Source organism: Heloderma suspectum, chromosome 1, assembly GCF_057233095.1.
Source record: "Heloderma suspectum isolate Gila_16-S chromosome 1, 16-S_ref, whole genome shotgun sequence".
NCBI lineage: Eukaryota > Metazoa > Chordata > Lepidosauria > Squamata > Helodermatidae > Heloderma > Heloderma suspectum.
Genome location: NC_139458.1, coordinates 412,161,776 through 412,180,815, shown reverse-complemented (window position 1 = coordinate 412,180,815; position 19,040 = coordinate 412,161,776). Strand labels below are relative to the sequence as shown.

The 19,040-nt window shown below is 43.9% G+C and overlaps 1 protein-coding gene across 8 annotated transcripts in view; it reads right to left on the bottom strand.

Annotated features, from left to right (window-relative positions):
- Positions 1-19,040, bottom strand: part of PRKCE (protein kinase C epsilon) — a 498,772-nt gene that overhangs the window by 49,183 nt on the left and 430,549 nt on the right. For 7 of the 8 annotated variants that reach the window (XM_084828974.1, XM_084828976.1, XM_084828977.1 and 4 more), the window contains one exon: positions 18,414-18,568. In XM_084828974.1, the coding sequence (XP_084685100.1) occupies positions 18,414-18,568 (155 nt within the window). Of the gene's footprint in view, positions 1-10,402; positions 17,663-18,413; positions 18,569-19,040 lie in introns of those variants that run through there. The other variant, XM_084828982.1, reaches the window with a different exon arrangement.

The following is a 19,040-nucleotide window of genomic DNA, read 5'->3' as shown; positions in this document are numbered from 1 at the left end:
ATCGATGGGGCTTTTCAAGCATCTGTTACTTTAGACACTGGTGATTAGAGAATCAAGACTTGTATCTCAACACACATGCACAGGATTGCTTTTTGTCTCAATTCGGGATTACTCAGGGAGTTTTGGCAGGGTGCCTCCATTTCCCCTTTAGAATGCAAATGAAATGCAGAAAACATGGATTGTTAATCATTGATCATCTTGCCAACCTGAAGAGAATTTCAAGTGCAATAAAATATTTAAAATATCCCAAGAATGGATGTGCATGCTGTGCGAAGGGATGTGGCCAAACTGTAGTCCTCCAGGTGTTTTGGCTTATCAGCCCTAGCCAATGGAGTTGTAGGCCAAAACATCTGGAGAGCCACAAATTGCTCACCCCTGTTTTAGAGAACCCACATTTATTTACTGTATTTATTAACAGCTTTCTGTACAGCCGTTCAGTATTTAATGGTGGAATCCTATGCAAGTTTAGACAGAAAAAAGGCCTACAACTTACTCCAGCCAGCCATGGGGCATGCTGGGAGTTGTGGGCCTTTTTTCTGTCTAAACTTGCATAGGATTGCACCTTAAAGTGCTCAGAAGGCACTGTACACACAATAAGAGATAAAAGAGTTACTGCAACATTGCTTGTGCATGATGGGCTCTCTCCCTGCCTCCCTGTCCCTCAAGGAGGCTACTACACCATCCTGCAATGTGGAAAGGGTTTTTTTTTGTTTTTTTTTGCCATATGTCACAGATGTGTAGTCAAATATGTAGTAAAATGGGAATCTGTATGCACCCTGCGTCACTTCAGAGTCATTCTACACAATGGGCTGAATCCAGATTCAGACATCTGCAACTCAACTGGTGAAAGTGGATTTCCCTGCCCCCTCCTCCCCATAGCAGTCCTTCCAGCCCCCCCAATGCTACTTAAGAGGGTCAGAACTCAGAAGAACTTGCTATAAGGGGCAGGCTGTGGTGTGGGGGATGGGACTGAAGGTGAAGGGAGATCCCCCCAAGTTAGGAGGATGCTCTGCTCTTGGGAGGTGCTGCTGCCTGATTTGGGGGGATCCCCCTTCCTCCCACATCACAGCCTACCTCAGTCAGCAGGGTCCCCTGATCCTCAGTGTAGCATTTTGGAGGTGGGTGGGTGAGTGGGTGGAGGGGCTGCTTTGGGGAGGAAGAGACAGGGAAGTCTGCTTCCACCAGCCCAGGTGTATGTGACTATATCTGGGTTCAACCCATTATGTTGATGAAGGGGCAGAATTCTGGAATGGAACCATTTCAGATTCAGGTAGGGCAAGAATCATATTTTCTTGCCCTACCTGAATCATATGATGATTCCTGTGAACAATCATATGAATGTTCCTGTGCAAAAAAAGAAAATAAGCACAATCGCAGGGCTATGTGACAGTTTTCTCCTTGATGTGCTAGTTTACTATATACAGCAAGGGTGCAAAAAGTGCATCCCATGGGGCACATGTCCCCCCCTGGCCTTTGTGGTGGACCCCCTAGACCCCCCAGGACCCCTGTTGCCACTATTGGAAAAAACACGCCAGCAAAAACAAAGAATGCAAATGAGCTTGTGAGGATGAGCTTATATTTCAACGAAAATGGACAGTCCCCCACTGCCACCACCACAAACATTCATTTTGGGGGCTACTGTTGTTGGGGGTTCCTTCATTGCTGCCAAGAACAATTCCTTCTATGCTGACTTCTGGAGTCACTCTGGGAAAGAGGCCTCTATGGCAGGAACCATGGAGTCCTCCAGAGTCACCTGAGGAAGATGGACTGCCAGAAACCAGTAGTTTCAATTTGTTCTCCCTCATCCAGTTAATCATCAATACCAGACATCTATTCAGAATGTCAACAAGTTCCTTGGATTGTGATTGAAAGAAGAAATAGAGCTGGGCATCATTGGCATACTGAGGACACCAAACTTGAAAGCTCTGGACAACCTCTCCTAGCGGTTTGATCTAGATCTTAAATAGCATGGTGGATAGAACAGAATAATGTGGGACACCATAGCTAATGGCCAAGGTGTCAAACAAGAGTCCCACAGCAACACCTTCTAAAACTGCCCCTCCAGGAAGGACTGGATCCACTGCAGAACAGTGCCACCTAGTCCCATCCCAACAAGGTAGGATACCATGGTTGATGGTATCAAAAGCCGCTGACAGGTCTAGCACAAACACCAGGGGCGCATGCTCCTTGTCTAGTTCCCAGCATAGATCATCCACTAAAGTGACCAAAGCTGTCTCCACTGTATAACTGGGCCTGATTCTGGATCATAACAGCTCCAGAAAATTTACGCCATCCAGATGAAGCCTTGAATCCCATGGTAAGCTCTCCATACCAGCCCTTCTTGATGGCAGCTTCGCGTCCCTTGCCGGAGTAAGTTGAAGTCATCCAGTTTGATAGTTTCTTCCCTGTCAGGTGAAAGTTGCTCTTGGAGAGCCTTGGAAACAGTTCCCAGGGCACCCAGACTCAATGGAGGCAGCCCCCTACATTTTCCAGAGTAAGTTCTGGGAAGGAGGGAACTGGCAGGGAGTTTGGGATACGTGTGCAGAGTGTGTGTGAGGTCCTGCTCTTTCCAGTTTGTTGGCCTTTCAAAGTTTCATGAGAAAAGCTCAGAAAGACTGCAATGTTTTTAGAAAATTCTGAGCATCATGCAAGGCAAGGCAGGAGGAGCTTGCTAACAGATTAAACTGAGTTTTAATTGTAATTTTAAAAAAAGATTTTATGATGGTGGAGGACTAAGCTTTTATAATAATAAGCCAGATGCTTCTGAGTCAGTGAATTCATCGGCCTCCTTCTGAAGTGGTTCACTGAAGTTGTTCACTTGCTCTGAAGTGGAGCAAGAGAGGTCTAATGAGGACCCTGGCAGAGAGAGAGGGAGTTTTTTTGGGACACCTCTTTTTGCACAGAAAAGAGAGAACTCCTCATGCCGCATCCTCCTAGGAAAAGGAAGGAGGAGGAGGAAACCAACCTCATGGCACAGTGAAACAACATTATGACATCACCGGCCAGTAAACTAATCATTTCCTTCTGCTCTCTCTCCAATTTTCCTGTTTGAAAATTCCACGCTCACAGAAATAAGCCACCCTCCCCCGCTCCTCACCGTTTGGTAGGTATCTTGTTGGTATTTCATAATATCCAAGGCTAATATAGCCAATTTAAAAAATAAAATAAAAAGATAACAGATTTCTCAGCTGTGGTCTCAAGGGTATCCTTGAAGGGAAGAAACAAGTAGCTTTTAGCGCCATGATATCTTCCTCCTGCAAGTTTCCATTGCTGGAGGATGGACTTTAGATCTTTGCAATGGGAAGTCTTTCCATGAGCAACTTAGAATAGATGATTGTTTCATAACAACAGATGTTTGTCTTATTTATGGAACTTAAGTATAATGAAATAACATATCAAGTAGGTGGTTCCTTAACAAGCTGTTGACTTACAAGGACTACTAGGTGGAAGGTTTTAATTTCTCCTACAAGAGGGGTTCCAACAGCAATGTTCATGTGTTTCTGCTTGTGTGCACGTGTCTTTGAAAAAAAAGAATCACTTGCCCATGTGTTGGGAGAGACCCGCCCATTGATATACTAAGTAAGTTTTCTGGCTGTACATTTTGTTCCCTAATGAATCTCTGCTTTAAAGACTTTCCCGACATAGGAGCAGCCAGGGAGAGCTGTGTGTGTGTGTGTGTGTGTGTGTTACTACAGCTTAGAGCTGTAGCAGCCCTTTCCAGACAGTTCATCCTTTGCTAGACTTTGCACAGAACAGAAATGCTGATGCATGGTCTCCCCACTGTCAGAGACTTTGAAGACTTTTAAAGGTGCAATCCCACAGATGCTCAGACAGAAAAAAAAGTCCTACAGCTCTCAGCATGCCCAACCCAGCGTGGCTGGCTGGGGCATGCTGGGAGTTGTAGAACTTTTTTTCTGTCTAAACAGGATACATAGGATAGCTCCCTAAGATGCTGTTGGTGACATGACTGCCTAGGAGGGAGGCTGCGTATATCCCGAGGCATCTAGATGATCTGTCAAGAGAATGCTGGAGAAGAAAAAGTGGCTATCGTTCACCTCTGGGGCTGAAAACAGACATGATATTGGAAATGCATGCTTGATTCTCCCAATCTTTTTGTTGAAAAATAATAATACTTAAGGTAGTGGAGTTTTAGTGGAACAGCAGTACTGGTAAATAAGGTTTCCATACACCATTCCTCTAATGTAAATACCACTTCTGGACTGGCAGCTCCAGGTCAGATGGTGCCTCTCAGAAGGCCAGACTTAGCCTAGGAGCTGTCAGTGGATGAATTCTGATCTATACGAATTCGCCAGTGAATTGTAGTAGGAGACATTTGTTGTAGGAATTTCTGCAGACTTTTGTATAACCCTCTGAAGACGGCTTTAAAATAAAAATAGGCCGAAATGCGTTGGGCTTTTTACAGATAAAATCTTTGCTCTCGCATCCTGAGACATTTGTCTCCATGTTTGGGTCAATCTTGGATGCTCCCCTGCTTCTGGATCTCTATGATTAGGCCTCCCAAACTGCAGAAGATGTACCAAAAGTTCTTAGTAATTCTATACATTACATTTAGAACATTGTAGGTATCCTCAGGGATGTATTTACCTGTTGGCAAAGGGCTTCAAAGGGCAATTATATGGTCTGCTGGCTAAATGGTGACAAGTGAAAATTTTATGGCCCAGTGGATGACTAATGGCTTTTTAAAGGATTCCAAACACACGCGGAATTAATAGCCCTGTTCAGGCGTTTTGGCAGCAGGGAAACTAATACACACTAAAAGAGCTGCCTAAGTACATAGTTACTTAAAACAATCTGCACTAATGGGCTCTGAGCCCTTTTAAACCAAAATCTCTACTATTATCTTTCATTTGCACAAGGCAACATCATACGATGGAGCATTAAACAAGGTGGATCTTGTGCTAATATGAGGAAGAGATGGGGGAACTCCAACACAGCGGTGATGTGGAGCCAGGGAGAGGTTGGCAGGTGCATGCTGCATCCCAGTTTGCTTCCTGAGCGGGATGGGCAGGGCCAGTGGACAAGCACCACTCTAGGCTGCTGGCCTATGCAGCCTGCTCAGGGATCAGGGATAAAGTATGACTGCTGGGAGAACAGGGAGTGGATGGGATGAGGAAGCAGTGAATGCCAGTGAGGAGGAGGCTTGCCAGAGGGGGTGATCAGCTTGGTTCAGGAGGACTCCTTGCATCGAGTGCACGAGCAGTTCATGATCCATGGCCCAGTGTAAAGTCTTCAATATTTATTTATTTAGTAATAATTACTAATACACGTGACTCTCTTGTTACAACAGCTTCACTGGCTACCAGTCTGTTTCTAGACACAATTCCAAGTGCTGGTTATGAGCTATAAAGACCAATATGGCTTGGGGCTAGGCTATCTCAAAGATCACCTTCTCCTGTACGAGCCTGCCTGATTCCTAAGATCTTGAGCCTGCCATCTTCAGAGGTGCATTTGGTGGCGACCCAAAAAAGGGCTTTGTCAGAAGCCATTCCCAAGGTGTGGAACTCCCGCCCAAGGCAGGCTAGGTTTGCTCCATCTCTGCTGTCCTTCCACGGGCAGGCAAAGACCAATTTATTCAAGAAGGTCTTTGGTGTGTTGGTGGGTCTGTTGGGTTGGATGCTGTTTCTATTCTGTCACTGTTGTGTTTTAGGGCACAACCCTATGGTCATGGACAACTATCAAATGCAGGGTGGCCAGAGGACGGAGGCGAGGATTGATGTTGCCTGTCTAGCTGGGGAGCTTCAGAGTAGGACGGGAGGAGGCTGTGTGGCCCATCGGAAGCTGCGTAATGCGGCTTCCATGATCTCCTCCCCTCCCTGCCCCCAGGACTGTCCCCTTTTCTCTGACTCTGTGCTCCGTTTCCAAGCGTGGAGGTGTAGCTGGCACAGAGAGAAACACACCGGCTACAAGGGGGCATGGGGAGGGGGCGGGGAGCGTGGTTTCTGGGAACCGAGGTTGGAGCCCTGGCTCTGATCTCAGTTCCCAGAAACCGAAACATCCTATGGCCCTCTAGACAGTGTCTAGTGGCCATAGGCTTTCTCCCTTAATTGTGTTTTCATGCATTTGTTTTATTATTGTTTTAATCAAGTATTATTTATGATTGTCAGCTGCTTTGAGTGCCATTTTTCTTGGTAGGAAGGCAGGGTAGAAATCAAACAAATTAAATAAATAGTACAGGGTGTTTCAAAAAGATGGACCTGATTTGAAATTGCTATATCTCTGCAACCACGAACCGCCCATGAATAAAACTCTTACCACTTGAAAGGGTGGGGCATAGAGTTTCAAATGATTACTGCTAGATGCCTCTCTCAGCGCACAAACAGCCCCTAGCCTCAGCAATCGCAAGATAGCGACCCCGCAACACAAGGCATTTTGTGTTCTGCAGTTCAGCAAGACTGAATCCACAATTGCGGTGCAGCGTGCATTTCAACAGCATTTTGGCATTGATCCGCCAATGCCAAAGAGCATTCGTCATTGGTACCGACAATTTGAGGGAACAGGCTATTTATGTAAGGGGAAGAGCACAGGGCGACCACGCACTTCAGAGGAACACGTGGAAAGAATTCAAGAGAGTTTTCAGCGTAGCTCGTGCAAGTCCAGTTGTCGTGCCAGCCGAGAACTTGCGATCTCTCATACGACTGTCTGGCGTGTGTTAAGGCGACATTTAATCATGAGGCCATACCAGTTGCAATTGGTACAGGCTCTTCGTGCAGGTGATATACTACTTTGAAATTGGGTCCATCATTTTGAAACAGCCTGTATTTTTAATATAGTAAAATCTCTACATCCCCTTCATGGATCACTGCCTTGTTGTGGTGAAGGGGCTTGCATAACCCAGTGAAGCCATAAACTATGCCGTGCAGGGCCACCCAAGACGGACAGGTCATGGCAGAGAGTTCTGACAAAATGTGGTCCACTGGAGAAGGAAATGGCAACCCACTCCAGTATTCTTCCCAAGAAAACCCCATGGAACATATCACAAGGCTAAAAGAGATGACGCCGGAAGATGAGCCCCTCAGGTCGGAAGGTGTCCAATATACTACTGGGGAAGAGCAGAGGGAATTTCCAAGTAGCGCCAGAAAGAGTGAAGTGGCTGGGCCAAAGCTGAAAGGACACTCAGCTGTGGATGTGTCTGGTGGTGAAAAGAAAATCCGATGCTGTCAAGAACAATATTGTTTAGGAACCTGGAATGTCAGATCAATGAATCAAGGCAAGCTGGAGGTGGTCAATCATGAGATGGCAAGATTGAACATCGACATCTTGGGAATCAGTGAACTAAAATGGACAAGCATGGGTGAATTTAATTCAGGTGACCATCATATCTACTACTGTGGGCAAGAATCCCTTAGAAGAAATGGCGTAGCACTCATAGTCAATAAAAGGGTGGGAAAAGCAGTACTGGGGTTCAATCTCAAAAATGATAGAATGATCTCAGTATGAATCCAAACCATTCAACATCACAGTAATTCAAGTCAATATCGAAATCAGATTGATTATGTCCTTTGCAGCCAAAGATGGAGAAGCTCTATACAGTCAGTAAAAACAAGAACTGGAGCTGACTGTGGCTCAGATCATGTTCTTGTTGCAAACTTTCAGCTTAAATTGAAGAACATGGGGAAAACCACTAAACCATTCAGGTATGACGTAAAACATATCCCTGATGAATATACAGTGGAGGTGAGGAATAGATTTAAGGGATTAGACCGGATAGACAGAGTGCCTGAGGAACTATGGATGGAGATCCGTAACATTGTTCAGGAGGCAGCAACTCAATCCATCCCAAAGAAAAAGAAATGCAAGAAAGCAAAGTCTGATGAGGCTTTACAAGTAGCTGAGGAAAGAAGGGACGTGAAAAGCAAGGGAGAAAGGGGAAGATATACCCAACTAAATGCAGAGTTCCAGAGAATGGGAAGGAGAAACAATGAACAATGCAAAGAAATCGAGGAAAACAATAGAATGGGAAAGACTAGAGATCTCTTCAAGAAAATCAGAGATCTCAAGGGAACATTTTGTGCAAAGACAGGCATGATAAAGGACAAAGAAGGCAGGGACCTAACAGAAGCAGAAGAGGTGGAAAGAATACACAGAAGAACTATACAGGAAAGATCTGAATGTCCTTGATAGCCATGATAGTGCGGTCACTGAATTTGAGCCGGACATCCTCGAGAGTGAAGTCAAGTGGGCCTTAGGAAGCATTACTAACAACAAAGATAGCAGAGATGACAGTATTCCAGCTGAGCAATTTAAAATCCTAAAAGATGATGCTGTTAAAGTGCAGCACTCAATATGCCAACAAATTTGGAACACTCAACAGTGGCCACAAGACTGGAAAAGGTCAGTTTATATTCCAGTTCCAAAGAAGGGCAATGCCAAAGAGTGTTCAAACTACCGTACAATTGTGCTCATTTCATATGCCAGCAAGGTTATGCTCAAAATCCTACAAGCTAGGCTTCAGCAGTATGCGAACCGAGAACTACCGGAAGTACAAGCGGGGTTTCGAAGAGGCAGAGGAACTAGAGATCAAATTGCCAAAATTCGCTGCATCATGGAGAAAGCAAGAGAATTCCCAAAAAAGTCTATTTCTGCTTCATTGACTATGCTAAAGCCTTTGATTGTGTGAGCGCCGAAGAATTGATGCTTTTGAACTGTGGTGCTGGAGAAGACTCTTATGAGTCCGCTGGACTGCAAGGAGGTCAAATCAGTCAATCCTAAAGGAAATCAACCCTGACTGCTCATTGGAAGGACAGATACTGAAGCTGAAGCTCAAATATTTTGGCCACCTTATGCGAAGAGAAAACTCTCTGGAAAAGACCCTGATGCTGGGAAAGATTGAAGGCAAAAGGAGAAGGGGACGGCAGAGGATGAGATAGCTAGATAGCATCACCAATGCAATGAATATGAACTTGTACACACTCCAGGAGAGAGAGCGCAGGACAGGAAGGCCTGGCGTGCTATGGTCCATGGGGTCATGAAGAGTCAGACACGACTTAATGACTGAACAACAACAACATCACAACAAACTGTGGCAAATTCTTAAAGAGATGGGAGTACCAGACCACCTTACCTGTCTCCTGAGAAACCTGTACGAGGGTCAAGAAGCAACAGTAAGAACCGGACATGGAACAACCGATTGGTTCAAAATTGGGAAAGGAGTACGACAAGGCTGTATATTGTCGCCCTGCTTATTTAACTTATATGCAGAGTACATCATGAGAAATACCAGGTTGGATGAATCACAGGTCGGAATTAAGATTGCCGGGGGAATTATCAACAACCTCAGATACGCAGACGATACCACCCTAATGGCAGAAAGCGAAGAGGATCTAAACAGCCTCTTGTTGAGGGTGAAAGTGGAGAGTGCAAAAGCTGGTTTGAAACTCAACACTAAAAAAACGAAGATCATGGCATCTGGCCCCATCACTTCCTGGCATATAGAAGGGGAAGAAATGGAAGCAGTGCCAGTGACAGATTTTACTTTCTTGGGCTCCAAGATCACCGCAGATGGTGACTGTAGCCATGAAATTAAAAGACGCTTGCTCCTTGGGAGGAAAGCTATGGCAAACCTAGACAGCATAGGAAGAAGCAGAGACATCACCTTGCTGACAAAGGTCCGTCTAATCAAAGCTATGGTTTTCCCAGTAGTAACATATGGCTGTGAGAGCTGGACTATAAGGAAGGCTGAGCGCCAAAGAATTGATGCTTTCGAACTGTGGTGCTGGAGAAGACTCTTACGAGTCCCCTGGACTGCAAGAAGGTCAGATCAGTCCATCCTAAAGGAAATCAACCCTGAGTGCTCATTGGAAGGACAGATACTGAAGCCAAAGCTCAAATATTTTGGCCACCTAATGCGAAGAGAATACTCACTGGAAAAGACCCTGATGCTGGGAAAGATCGAAGGCAAAAGGAGAAGGGGACGGCAGAGGATGAGATAGCTAGATAGTATCACTGATGCAATGAATATGAATTTGAGCACACTCCGGGAGAGAGCGCAGGACAGGAAGGCCTGGCGTGCTATGGTCCATGGGGTCACGAAGAGTCAGACATGACTTAACAACTGAACAACAACAAAATCTCTACATAGAATTTTTTTTAAAAAAATAATCAGTTAAAATGCATATATAATGACAAAATTTGTTCTGATTGAAGTTTAATATAATCCTTTCCTCCCCTTCTTTTGCTATCCTCCTTCCCCCCCCCCTCAGAATACTGTAGTGTTGGAAACTGAAGATTCTGATTATGTTGTTGGTATTGTTTATTTCATTCATAAAAATAAAATAAAAATAGATTTTAAAAATGCATACATAATGCAACACTACAATAATAAATAATATCACAATATATATAATTTCAGCTTGCAACAACAAATGTTAGCTCAAGAGAAAAAATAAAGAGAGACACTAAAATGAGACAGCAAAAAATGAGACAGCAAAAAATGAGAGACAGCAGCATGATAATCAGCTAACTCTAACTACATTGATTCTTATAACACAATAACCAGAAATTAGTCCCTGACCAGAAATATAGGTGTTCCAAATCATCACACATGATCTGAAACATTTTTGGACACATGAGCCCATTGAGTAAAGTGTGTCTGCACACATTTTGCACATTTTTTCAAATGTGTGCATGTTGTTGAATGCTTTTTCTTTTCTTGTTTTTGTTTTGCAGAACACATTGCAAGCCTAGAAATATATGAATTGAGAGGTATACATTGGGTAAATCCGTAAAAAAAGCTTGATGGAGCACATTTCTCACATGTCGCTAGACTCTGATCATGATCTCAACAACTATAGAGATTCATGTGGGAATAGGTGGTTCATTAGATAAGAATATAAGGATTGCCCTGCTGGATCAGACCAAGGTCCATCTAGTCCAGCAATCTGTCCACAGAGTGGGCAACCAGATTCCTGTGGGAAGTCCACAAGTAGGACATGAGTGCAATAGCACCCTCCTGCCCATTTTCCCCAGCAACTGGCATATACAGGCATACTGCCTCTGATCCTGGAGGTAGCATATAGCCATCATGACTAGCAGCCATTGATAGCCTTATCTTTCATGAATACCGGAGTCTTAGGCTGTACAGAACTTTAAAAGTTAAAACCCAAACTTTTGATTAAAATCCACTTGAATTTTAGACTTGTATGAGCATAATGAGCTTGAACTGTGAGAATAAATCATCCTAATTTTTGACAAAAATATGGTTTCTGGGATATAGGAAATACATATTCTGGCTAATACTTCCAAAAGCCTTTTAAAGAGCATGTCACTACATCCTACCATGGAAGGATTTTTGCTCCTTTGGCTCCCTAAATGGCCTCTACCAGGCACTCCTTGTTCACTTATAAAAGGGAACCAATAATTCATTCCCGTCACATGCTGTAGAGGAGATCCATGTTTATATATGAGGATTTGTGTGCTTCTACCTTTCTTGTACATAATAACATCTATATTTTTCAACTCAGCAAGATAAACAGGCTTGTTTTTTTTCTTTCTTGTTAAGAAAGTAAATATAACCACCAAATAATCTAAAATAATTGATGTTTAAAACAGAAGATAAAATACTGTTTCCATACTTCCTCTCAGCAGAATTAGTTTGCTGTTGTTATCGGACAGAAAGCACTGGTCCCCTTCCTAAGGGCTCCACAGGAAAACGGCTGCCCTCTCAGGAATGTAAACTTGGCCTGTTTCTTGGCAGCCTCCGACTGTCTCTCCCTTTCTCATTTTAACAAAAGATCCACACTATTCTCCGAATGTTAAGGTCAAGGCTCTACTTACATGATGCAACATTGTACAGGTGAATGTTAAGGAAGGGATATTCTTGAAGTCCTTGCAATGAAATGAATTCTGCTTTTCCAACAGGCACTTCACACAAAGGTAAGGGCAATGTAGTTCAGAACGGGCTGCATGCTGTCAAATGGGAAGGACCTCATTTAGATGCCACCCCAGCCACATCTCACCAGGCGAGATGACATGTAGGGAGTATTACAATTTTGTTTCTCTTTGTAAATCATGCGACATGACCCATTTGCAATCTGGAATATGAACGCGAGCAGGAGCACTTGTTTTTCAGGAAATGTTTGCAAATTCATGAATTTGCAATCACATTAAAACAAATGTGCATTTTTCAAAACCATTTACATTTTCATGCTTTAGTCAAAGGGGAAAAGGTTTGCGCTTTTGAAAAATATACAGAGAAATGTGTTTTTTCCCCATTCCGGTTTGAATGAGCCAAAAAACAGGTCAAAGCAAAAATGGGAGCGGGTTGAAACCAGCTTTGAAGTGATTTTCGGAGAACTTGGGTGAGCTCGAAAATTGCTGGTTCTCCCATGCATAATGAGATTGTGTCTGACACTCAGGTGTGTGTGCTCCAATCCACTGCCTGTCTTCCTTGCTCGCTAACAACACATGGCATCCTCAGGTAGCTGCTGGGGCTTAAATAACCTGGCAGGGCCCACCAAACAGATGTTTGCTTGCCGCTCCCCGAGAACTGAGCTATTTTGCTTATGCCACAATGCCCCAGACCTTGTGTCAGTTTGGGGCACCGCAGTGGGGGAAATGACAGCTGCAAGTGGGGGCTGCCAGGTTTTTGTGGCGTCTATTTTGCTTTTTGCACAATGCCCTCTTTAAGGAAGGGCACACAGATTGGGTCTGCTGTCCACCAGCCTGATCTGCACCTTCAAACCTCCCTCTCCTCAGGCAGCAGGCTGCCCAGTGTTCCATCCTAAAAAGGGGAGCTTTGAAGGCTCCCCCCTGCCCTGCTCTGTCCTTTCTGTTTTCCACATTAATCATGGTTGTAGTGTTGTATCTGCCCTAAAGTTAATGCTAACCATGGTTCCCTTTGTCCAAGGTTTGCAAATCACCTTCAAACACTAGTTTCTAACTCCGGCTTAAAGCTAATCATGATTAGTGCGAGCAGTGGAGCAAGCCCCTGTGAGGGCTCATTCTCCCTCAACTGTTGCCACCAGCAGCTATTCCAGTAGGCTGTACTGAGGGAGATGACAGGGGTAGTGGAGCCATTCCACCAGACCTATTGAAAGGCTACTTCCCCACCCTCTTTCTTTCCCATCCCTTTTTCCTTGTGTGTCATGTCGTTTTAGATTGTAAGCCTGTGGGCTGGAGATGTCTTGTTTTACTGATTATAGGTAAGCCCTCCAGGAGCCTTTTTGGCTGAGGAACAAACAAACAAACAAACAAAAATAAATGTGTAATGCTACACCATGGTTAACACTGAAAATTATTAATACATGGTTAAGTAAACATGGTGAAGGGTGAACAAAGTTAAGAAACTGGGAAATGTTACAGCTGTGCTAGGTCTCTGTTGTGTAATGCCTGCATACCAACAAAATGTTCAGTCCATGCATTCTGTAGCAGGGCAGTTAGCTTAAGAAGCTAATCATGTAATAATACTAATACTGCTAATAGCAGCACTTTAAAGGCAGTATGAGAAAGCAAAGGGCGTTACACTGGGACAGGATGGGCTTTGATATAACAATGTATCTTTCTATGAAAATAATATTTATGTGAACTGATAATGTGACTTTTGTTTCATCACAACCACAGGGATCAGATAAGGCCACTCTTGCATTTGAATAGGTTTTATCTAAAGCGAATGTAAATGAGTTCCGTGACTGTGCCAGCCAAAAGATGACATGAACTTAGAGCCCTTATGCTAAACTGCAAATGAACTGACCCTTTGAACTGGGTAAACTGAGGATAAAACTGGACGTCTAAAAGGTGGTTACTCATTAGCACTGGAAAAAAGAAAGCCAGTGGCTACATAGAAAAGACTGGCATAATTTGTGAGCCACCAAATGAATGCAACCCATCACCCATGCCAGGGGCTCGACAAGCCCACTGCTTCTGCAGGACCAGGAAGATGGCAAAAACAGCTTTGTCACACCTCTAGTGAGCCACCATACATGGTTGGTGGGCTGTAAGAAGCAAACACTGGGACAGCCAATCACAGATTCCCCTGCCTGCCCGCCTGCCCCGCATCACATCTAGGTCGGTCCTTAAGCCTGTTTCACACAAACAAGAATTGGGCTGGTAAAATGTCTTGGGCTATACCACTTCAGACTGTGGGGGTATGTGCATGGTTGAATGTTTCCCCATTTATTTATTTAAAAAAATATTTGTACTTGCAAAATCACCCTTTGCATACTAAAGCAGCACCTCAGTCCACATCCCTAGATAACCTCCCCCAGCAGTTTCATGTAGATGTTAAATAGCATGGCAGATAAAATTGTGCCCTGTGGAACCCTGTGATATAATTGCCATAGAACAGAGCAATAACTCCCCAGCACCACCTTCTGGAAGTGACCATCAAAATAGGAATGGGACTACTATAACTCAGTCCCCCTTCTTCCAACCCAGATAGCCGCTCCAGAAGGATACTGTAGCATCAAAAGCCACTGAGAAGTCCAAGAGAACCAATAGAACCGCACTCCCTCTGTCTCTCTCTTGGGAAAGGTCATCCCACAGGGTGACCAAGGCAGTTTATGTCCCAAAACTGGCCTAAAGCCAGATTGGAATGGATCTAGAAAATCAACTTCATCCAAGAATATCTGGAGTTGATCAGCAACCACACACTTGAGCACCTTGCCCAAGAAGGGGATGTTAGTGACTGGTCGATAGGTGTTCTCCACTTCTGTGTCAAATTTAGGTTTCTTCAGGAGCGGCCTGATTACCGCCTCTTTTAAGGAGGCTGGTACCACCCACCCCCTCTGTCAAGGAAAAATTTACAACCTCCTGGAGCCAACTGGCCATCTCCTCCTTCTTAGATGTAACAAGCCAAGATGGGCAAGGGTTGAGCATATGAGTGGTTGGTCAGACTAATCTAACCAAGCACCTTATCTGCATCCTCATGCCTCAACAACTGAAACTCATCTGATACAACTGAACCAGACGGTGCTCAGGATACGTCCATTAGTGGAACCACACTAATAGAGGAGTCCATCATGCTGAACATGAGTGGTCTTCAAAGATTCGTGCAAATTTATCACAGCAAGCTACTGAGCGTGTGACAAACAATTTCTCAGGGTTGGACTGTAATAACCCCTTCACCACCAGAAACAGCTCTGCTGGACGATACCGTGAAGATGCAATGGAGGTGGAAAATAACTTCTTTGCCACAATCACCACCAGACACTAGGCTCAATAGTGAGCTCAACCCAGTGTTCGCTCAAATTCAGCATTAATCTTTCTCCACTTGTGTTCCAGCCAACATCCTTCAGCTGCAAGGTCTCCCACCCTTCACTTCAAACCTCAGTTCAGCTTGCTCCTGCTCTTGTGACCTTTTTTGGCTCATTTGAATGGGAAAATTGTGCATTTTGAATGGGAAAACTGTGCATTTGTTTAAAAGTGCACACTTTTCCTCCATTGACTAAAGCTTAACAATTCACATTTTTACAATGTGCATTGTACAAAGTGTGCATTTTTACAGGAATCTGCACTTTTACAATGCAGACTTTTAAAGATGCACACTTCAAAGCATGCATTAAAATGTGTATTTTTAAAAAATGTGCCTTTTTAAAAAGTGCACTTTTTTTGAATGTGAACACATGTTTGGGAATTCGCAAACATTTTCAGAGAACGTGTGCTCCTGTTCATGTTCAGGATTGCGAATGGGGCATTTTCAAGTGATTTGCAAACTGAAACAAAATTCTTGTACATCCCCAGTTTGTGAGGAACTTGCTTTCTGACAACGTGGTTAAGTGGTATCCACTTTTAAAATCCTTTTATTTTAGTTGTAACACAGGCAAACTGCTGCACTCAGCAAATCACTCTTAAGAAAAGCCTCGGGAACATCACTACATGGTGACACAGAATCATAGAATAGTAGGGTTGGAAGGGGCCTATAAGACCATCGAGTCCAGCCCCCTGCTCAATGCAGGAATCCATGTCAGAGCATCCCTGACAGATGGCTGTCCAGCTTCATCTTGAATGCCTCCAGTGTGGGAGAGCCTACCACCTCCCTAGGTAGTTGGTTCCATCTTTGTATTGCTGAAATGGATCCCAACATAGCATGGTTCCCAGCGACATTGCGCAGAATGTCATAGCATGGTTCCCAGCGACAATGTATGGGGCAGCCATCTTTTTTTCTGTGCCATGTCACTGAGAACCACACTCTGTCATCACATAACGATGTTCCCAGCTCCATTCTTCTAAGTGATTTTAACGAACAGGCATCCAGCTGCTGAGTGCAGCAGTTTTCCTTTGTCTCAAGTTAAAAATAAAAAATTAAGAAGACTGCTACCTCTTCCAAAGGAAAGGACCCTGCCTGCTCTGCAAACACATTGTGGCCTTTGTGGGAAGCTCACAAAGGTCACAGAAATGCCCCGCCCTCCTTCGCTGGAGGGAGGAGGATGGGTAGGGAACAGTCCCAGTAGATAGTGGTGTTTGCAGTGGCAAGCACTATGAAGTGCAAAGTGGAAAAGCATGCTTGCAGACATGGAACGGACATGGCTAGGAAGCCACATCCACTTAGGGTAGCCACGTGTCCTCTCTTTCAGAGGATCATCCAAACTGGTCCAATTCCAGTTTAAATAAAAATAACTATTTATTTATTTATTTTATTTGTACTTCACCTTTTGACCCAAAGCTGGCATTCAAGGCGGCTTACAGAAACTATCAGCATTGATTAAAACAATAAAACAATACATTAAAATGCAGAAAAAACATAACAATTACAGAAATATATATATTAAAAACAGTACCCAATGGAACAGATCCACATACAGGCTAAAGGCTTTCTTAAATAAAGCAGTTTTAGCCTGCCAGCAGAAGGATGGCAAAGAGGAAGCAAACACAGCCTCCCTTGGGAGGGAGTTCCATCGCCTGGGAGTGGCCACCGAAAAGGCCCTCTCTTGGGTTATCGCCACATGTGCCTGTGAAGGCAGTGGTCTTGAAAGAAGGACCTCTCCAGAAGATCTTAAGAACCAGGCAGGCTCGTATGGGAGAAGACGGTCTTTCAGGTAGCCTGGTCCCAAGCTGTATAGGGCTTTATAGGTGATTAGCAGCACTTGAATTCTGCCTGGAAACATACTGGTTCCTAGTGAAGCTGTTGTAACAACAGAATCGCTCCAGTCAACAGTCCACAAGAACGGCTGCCCATCAACAGTTTGCACCTGGACAGCAGACTGAACAAGTAGGCACGCAACCTACCTGGTCACAGTCATCCCCACTATGAAGACTGTATTGTACTGTATTTCTATTGAAATCAATATGTACTGTATTTCTATTGAAATCATAATAATAATTTCAAAATGTGCATCTATACATAAAACTTAGCATATGCAAATTTTATGCAAACCACTGTCCTCTTTTGTCCTCTATTTTGGTGATGCGTTTCCTCTTTTTGGCAATTCGTAAGTGGACACCCTACATCCACTGCATGTCCCTGTGTGCTCACACACACACACACACACACACACTCCCTCCCCTACTGTTTCATGGTTTCCGGTGCTTGCCGGCCCAATCTCTGGTTTTTCTGCGGCAAACCCCATTGCCACGTAAAGTGTGAATAGTGCTTTGTGGACTGCACCCTTCGAGTACTTCATGAAAGAGAAATGATCCCATCGCCAACTTCCCGAACTGCAGTGCATTCTGTATATGTCTGCCAAGATTTATCTGAAGTAGTGAAAAGCTGCCAAATTTTGTTTTTTGTTTTGAAAAGGGAAAAGAAAAAAAAAAGGAGAGGAAGGGTGAAACGACAAGATAAAGGCCTTCATAAACAGAGAGATAGTAGGTGAAAATTTCTCAAGTGATTCCTTGTTTCTAATAATAAATATTTATCCCCGGGTGCATTCTTCACGACCTAACGAAAGATTAGCAATTTAGCTTTTGTTATTGTTCCGATGGTGAACTGGGGCAGCAAGGAGCAAATTCAAGTTGTCTTCAAAGTGCTGCTTCCTGTTAGCGGTTGAGTCTTTACCCTCATAGTCAAGAGGAAAGGGCATCATGTACAAAAACCTCGCAAAACGATTATCCCAGCTCTATCAGACTGGAGACAACTGGGACAAACAAACTCAGGAAGTGGCAGGGAGTTCAAAAATGAGAGGAAATCTATGGCAGAGGGAGAAAATTGAAGAGATTGCACTGATCTGCAACCAAAGTCAACTCTGGGTCACAGTGTGCCAAGGTTTTTAAAAAAGCTTTGCTTGTCTTATAATACAAAACTGGCACCCACAGCTGGCAATGGCTGCAGAGACGATTCAGATGTTAACATTCAGAATGATAAACAGTTCCACCCTCCCCCCAAAAAAGAAAGAAAAAAAAGTTCTATGTAAGCACGCAGAAACAAATAGCCAATCCAGTTGCTAAGAGACCTTGGATTTCAGCCAATAGCAAACCAAGAGACTCAAGAATTCTTTATTTCAGCCCTGCAAAGAAAGTACCTGTAGATGACGCCATGTTGGTGGAGAAACATGAGTGCCGATGTGACCTCTGCTGCATAGAATCGGGAGCGAGGCTCGTCAAATTTGCGTGAGCGTTGAATCTGAAACATCAGGTCTCCACCATTGACATATTCCATGACGAAAAAGAGGCGGTCCTGAAATTCATGAAAAGAGGGCCATTTAGCTGGGTTTTTTTTTTTTTTCCAGGTTGCACAAAGACACTACTGTATGTACGTGGCACATTAGGAAATTAGGGTTTGCATCCAGAAATGGAAGAAACAATCGAACACATGGATTTAGCTAATGAAGAGTGGCAAATTGCTGTAATCAAAGATAAATTAAAGGAAGTTAGAAAAATGACAAACATTGCTTTAGAATAACTGTATTTACTTTTAACTGTTCAAGGAAGCGTTTAGCAGATGTGCAATCCACCAGAACAATTTTCATAAGCCATTTGAAATCGCATGGCGTTTTCCGTCCATTTCATCTAGCCCCTAATGTGGAGAAAATGGTGGGAGCCAAAAGGGATTGTTGACATGCTACTTCAAACCTATCTGCACCTGCATAACATTTTCAGGGTGCTGGAGTGGTCCAAAGCCTCATTCAGGCTTTAGCACCAATAAAACC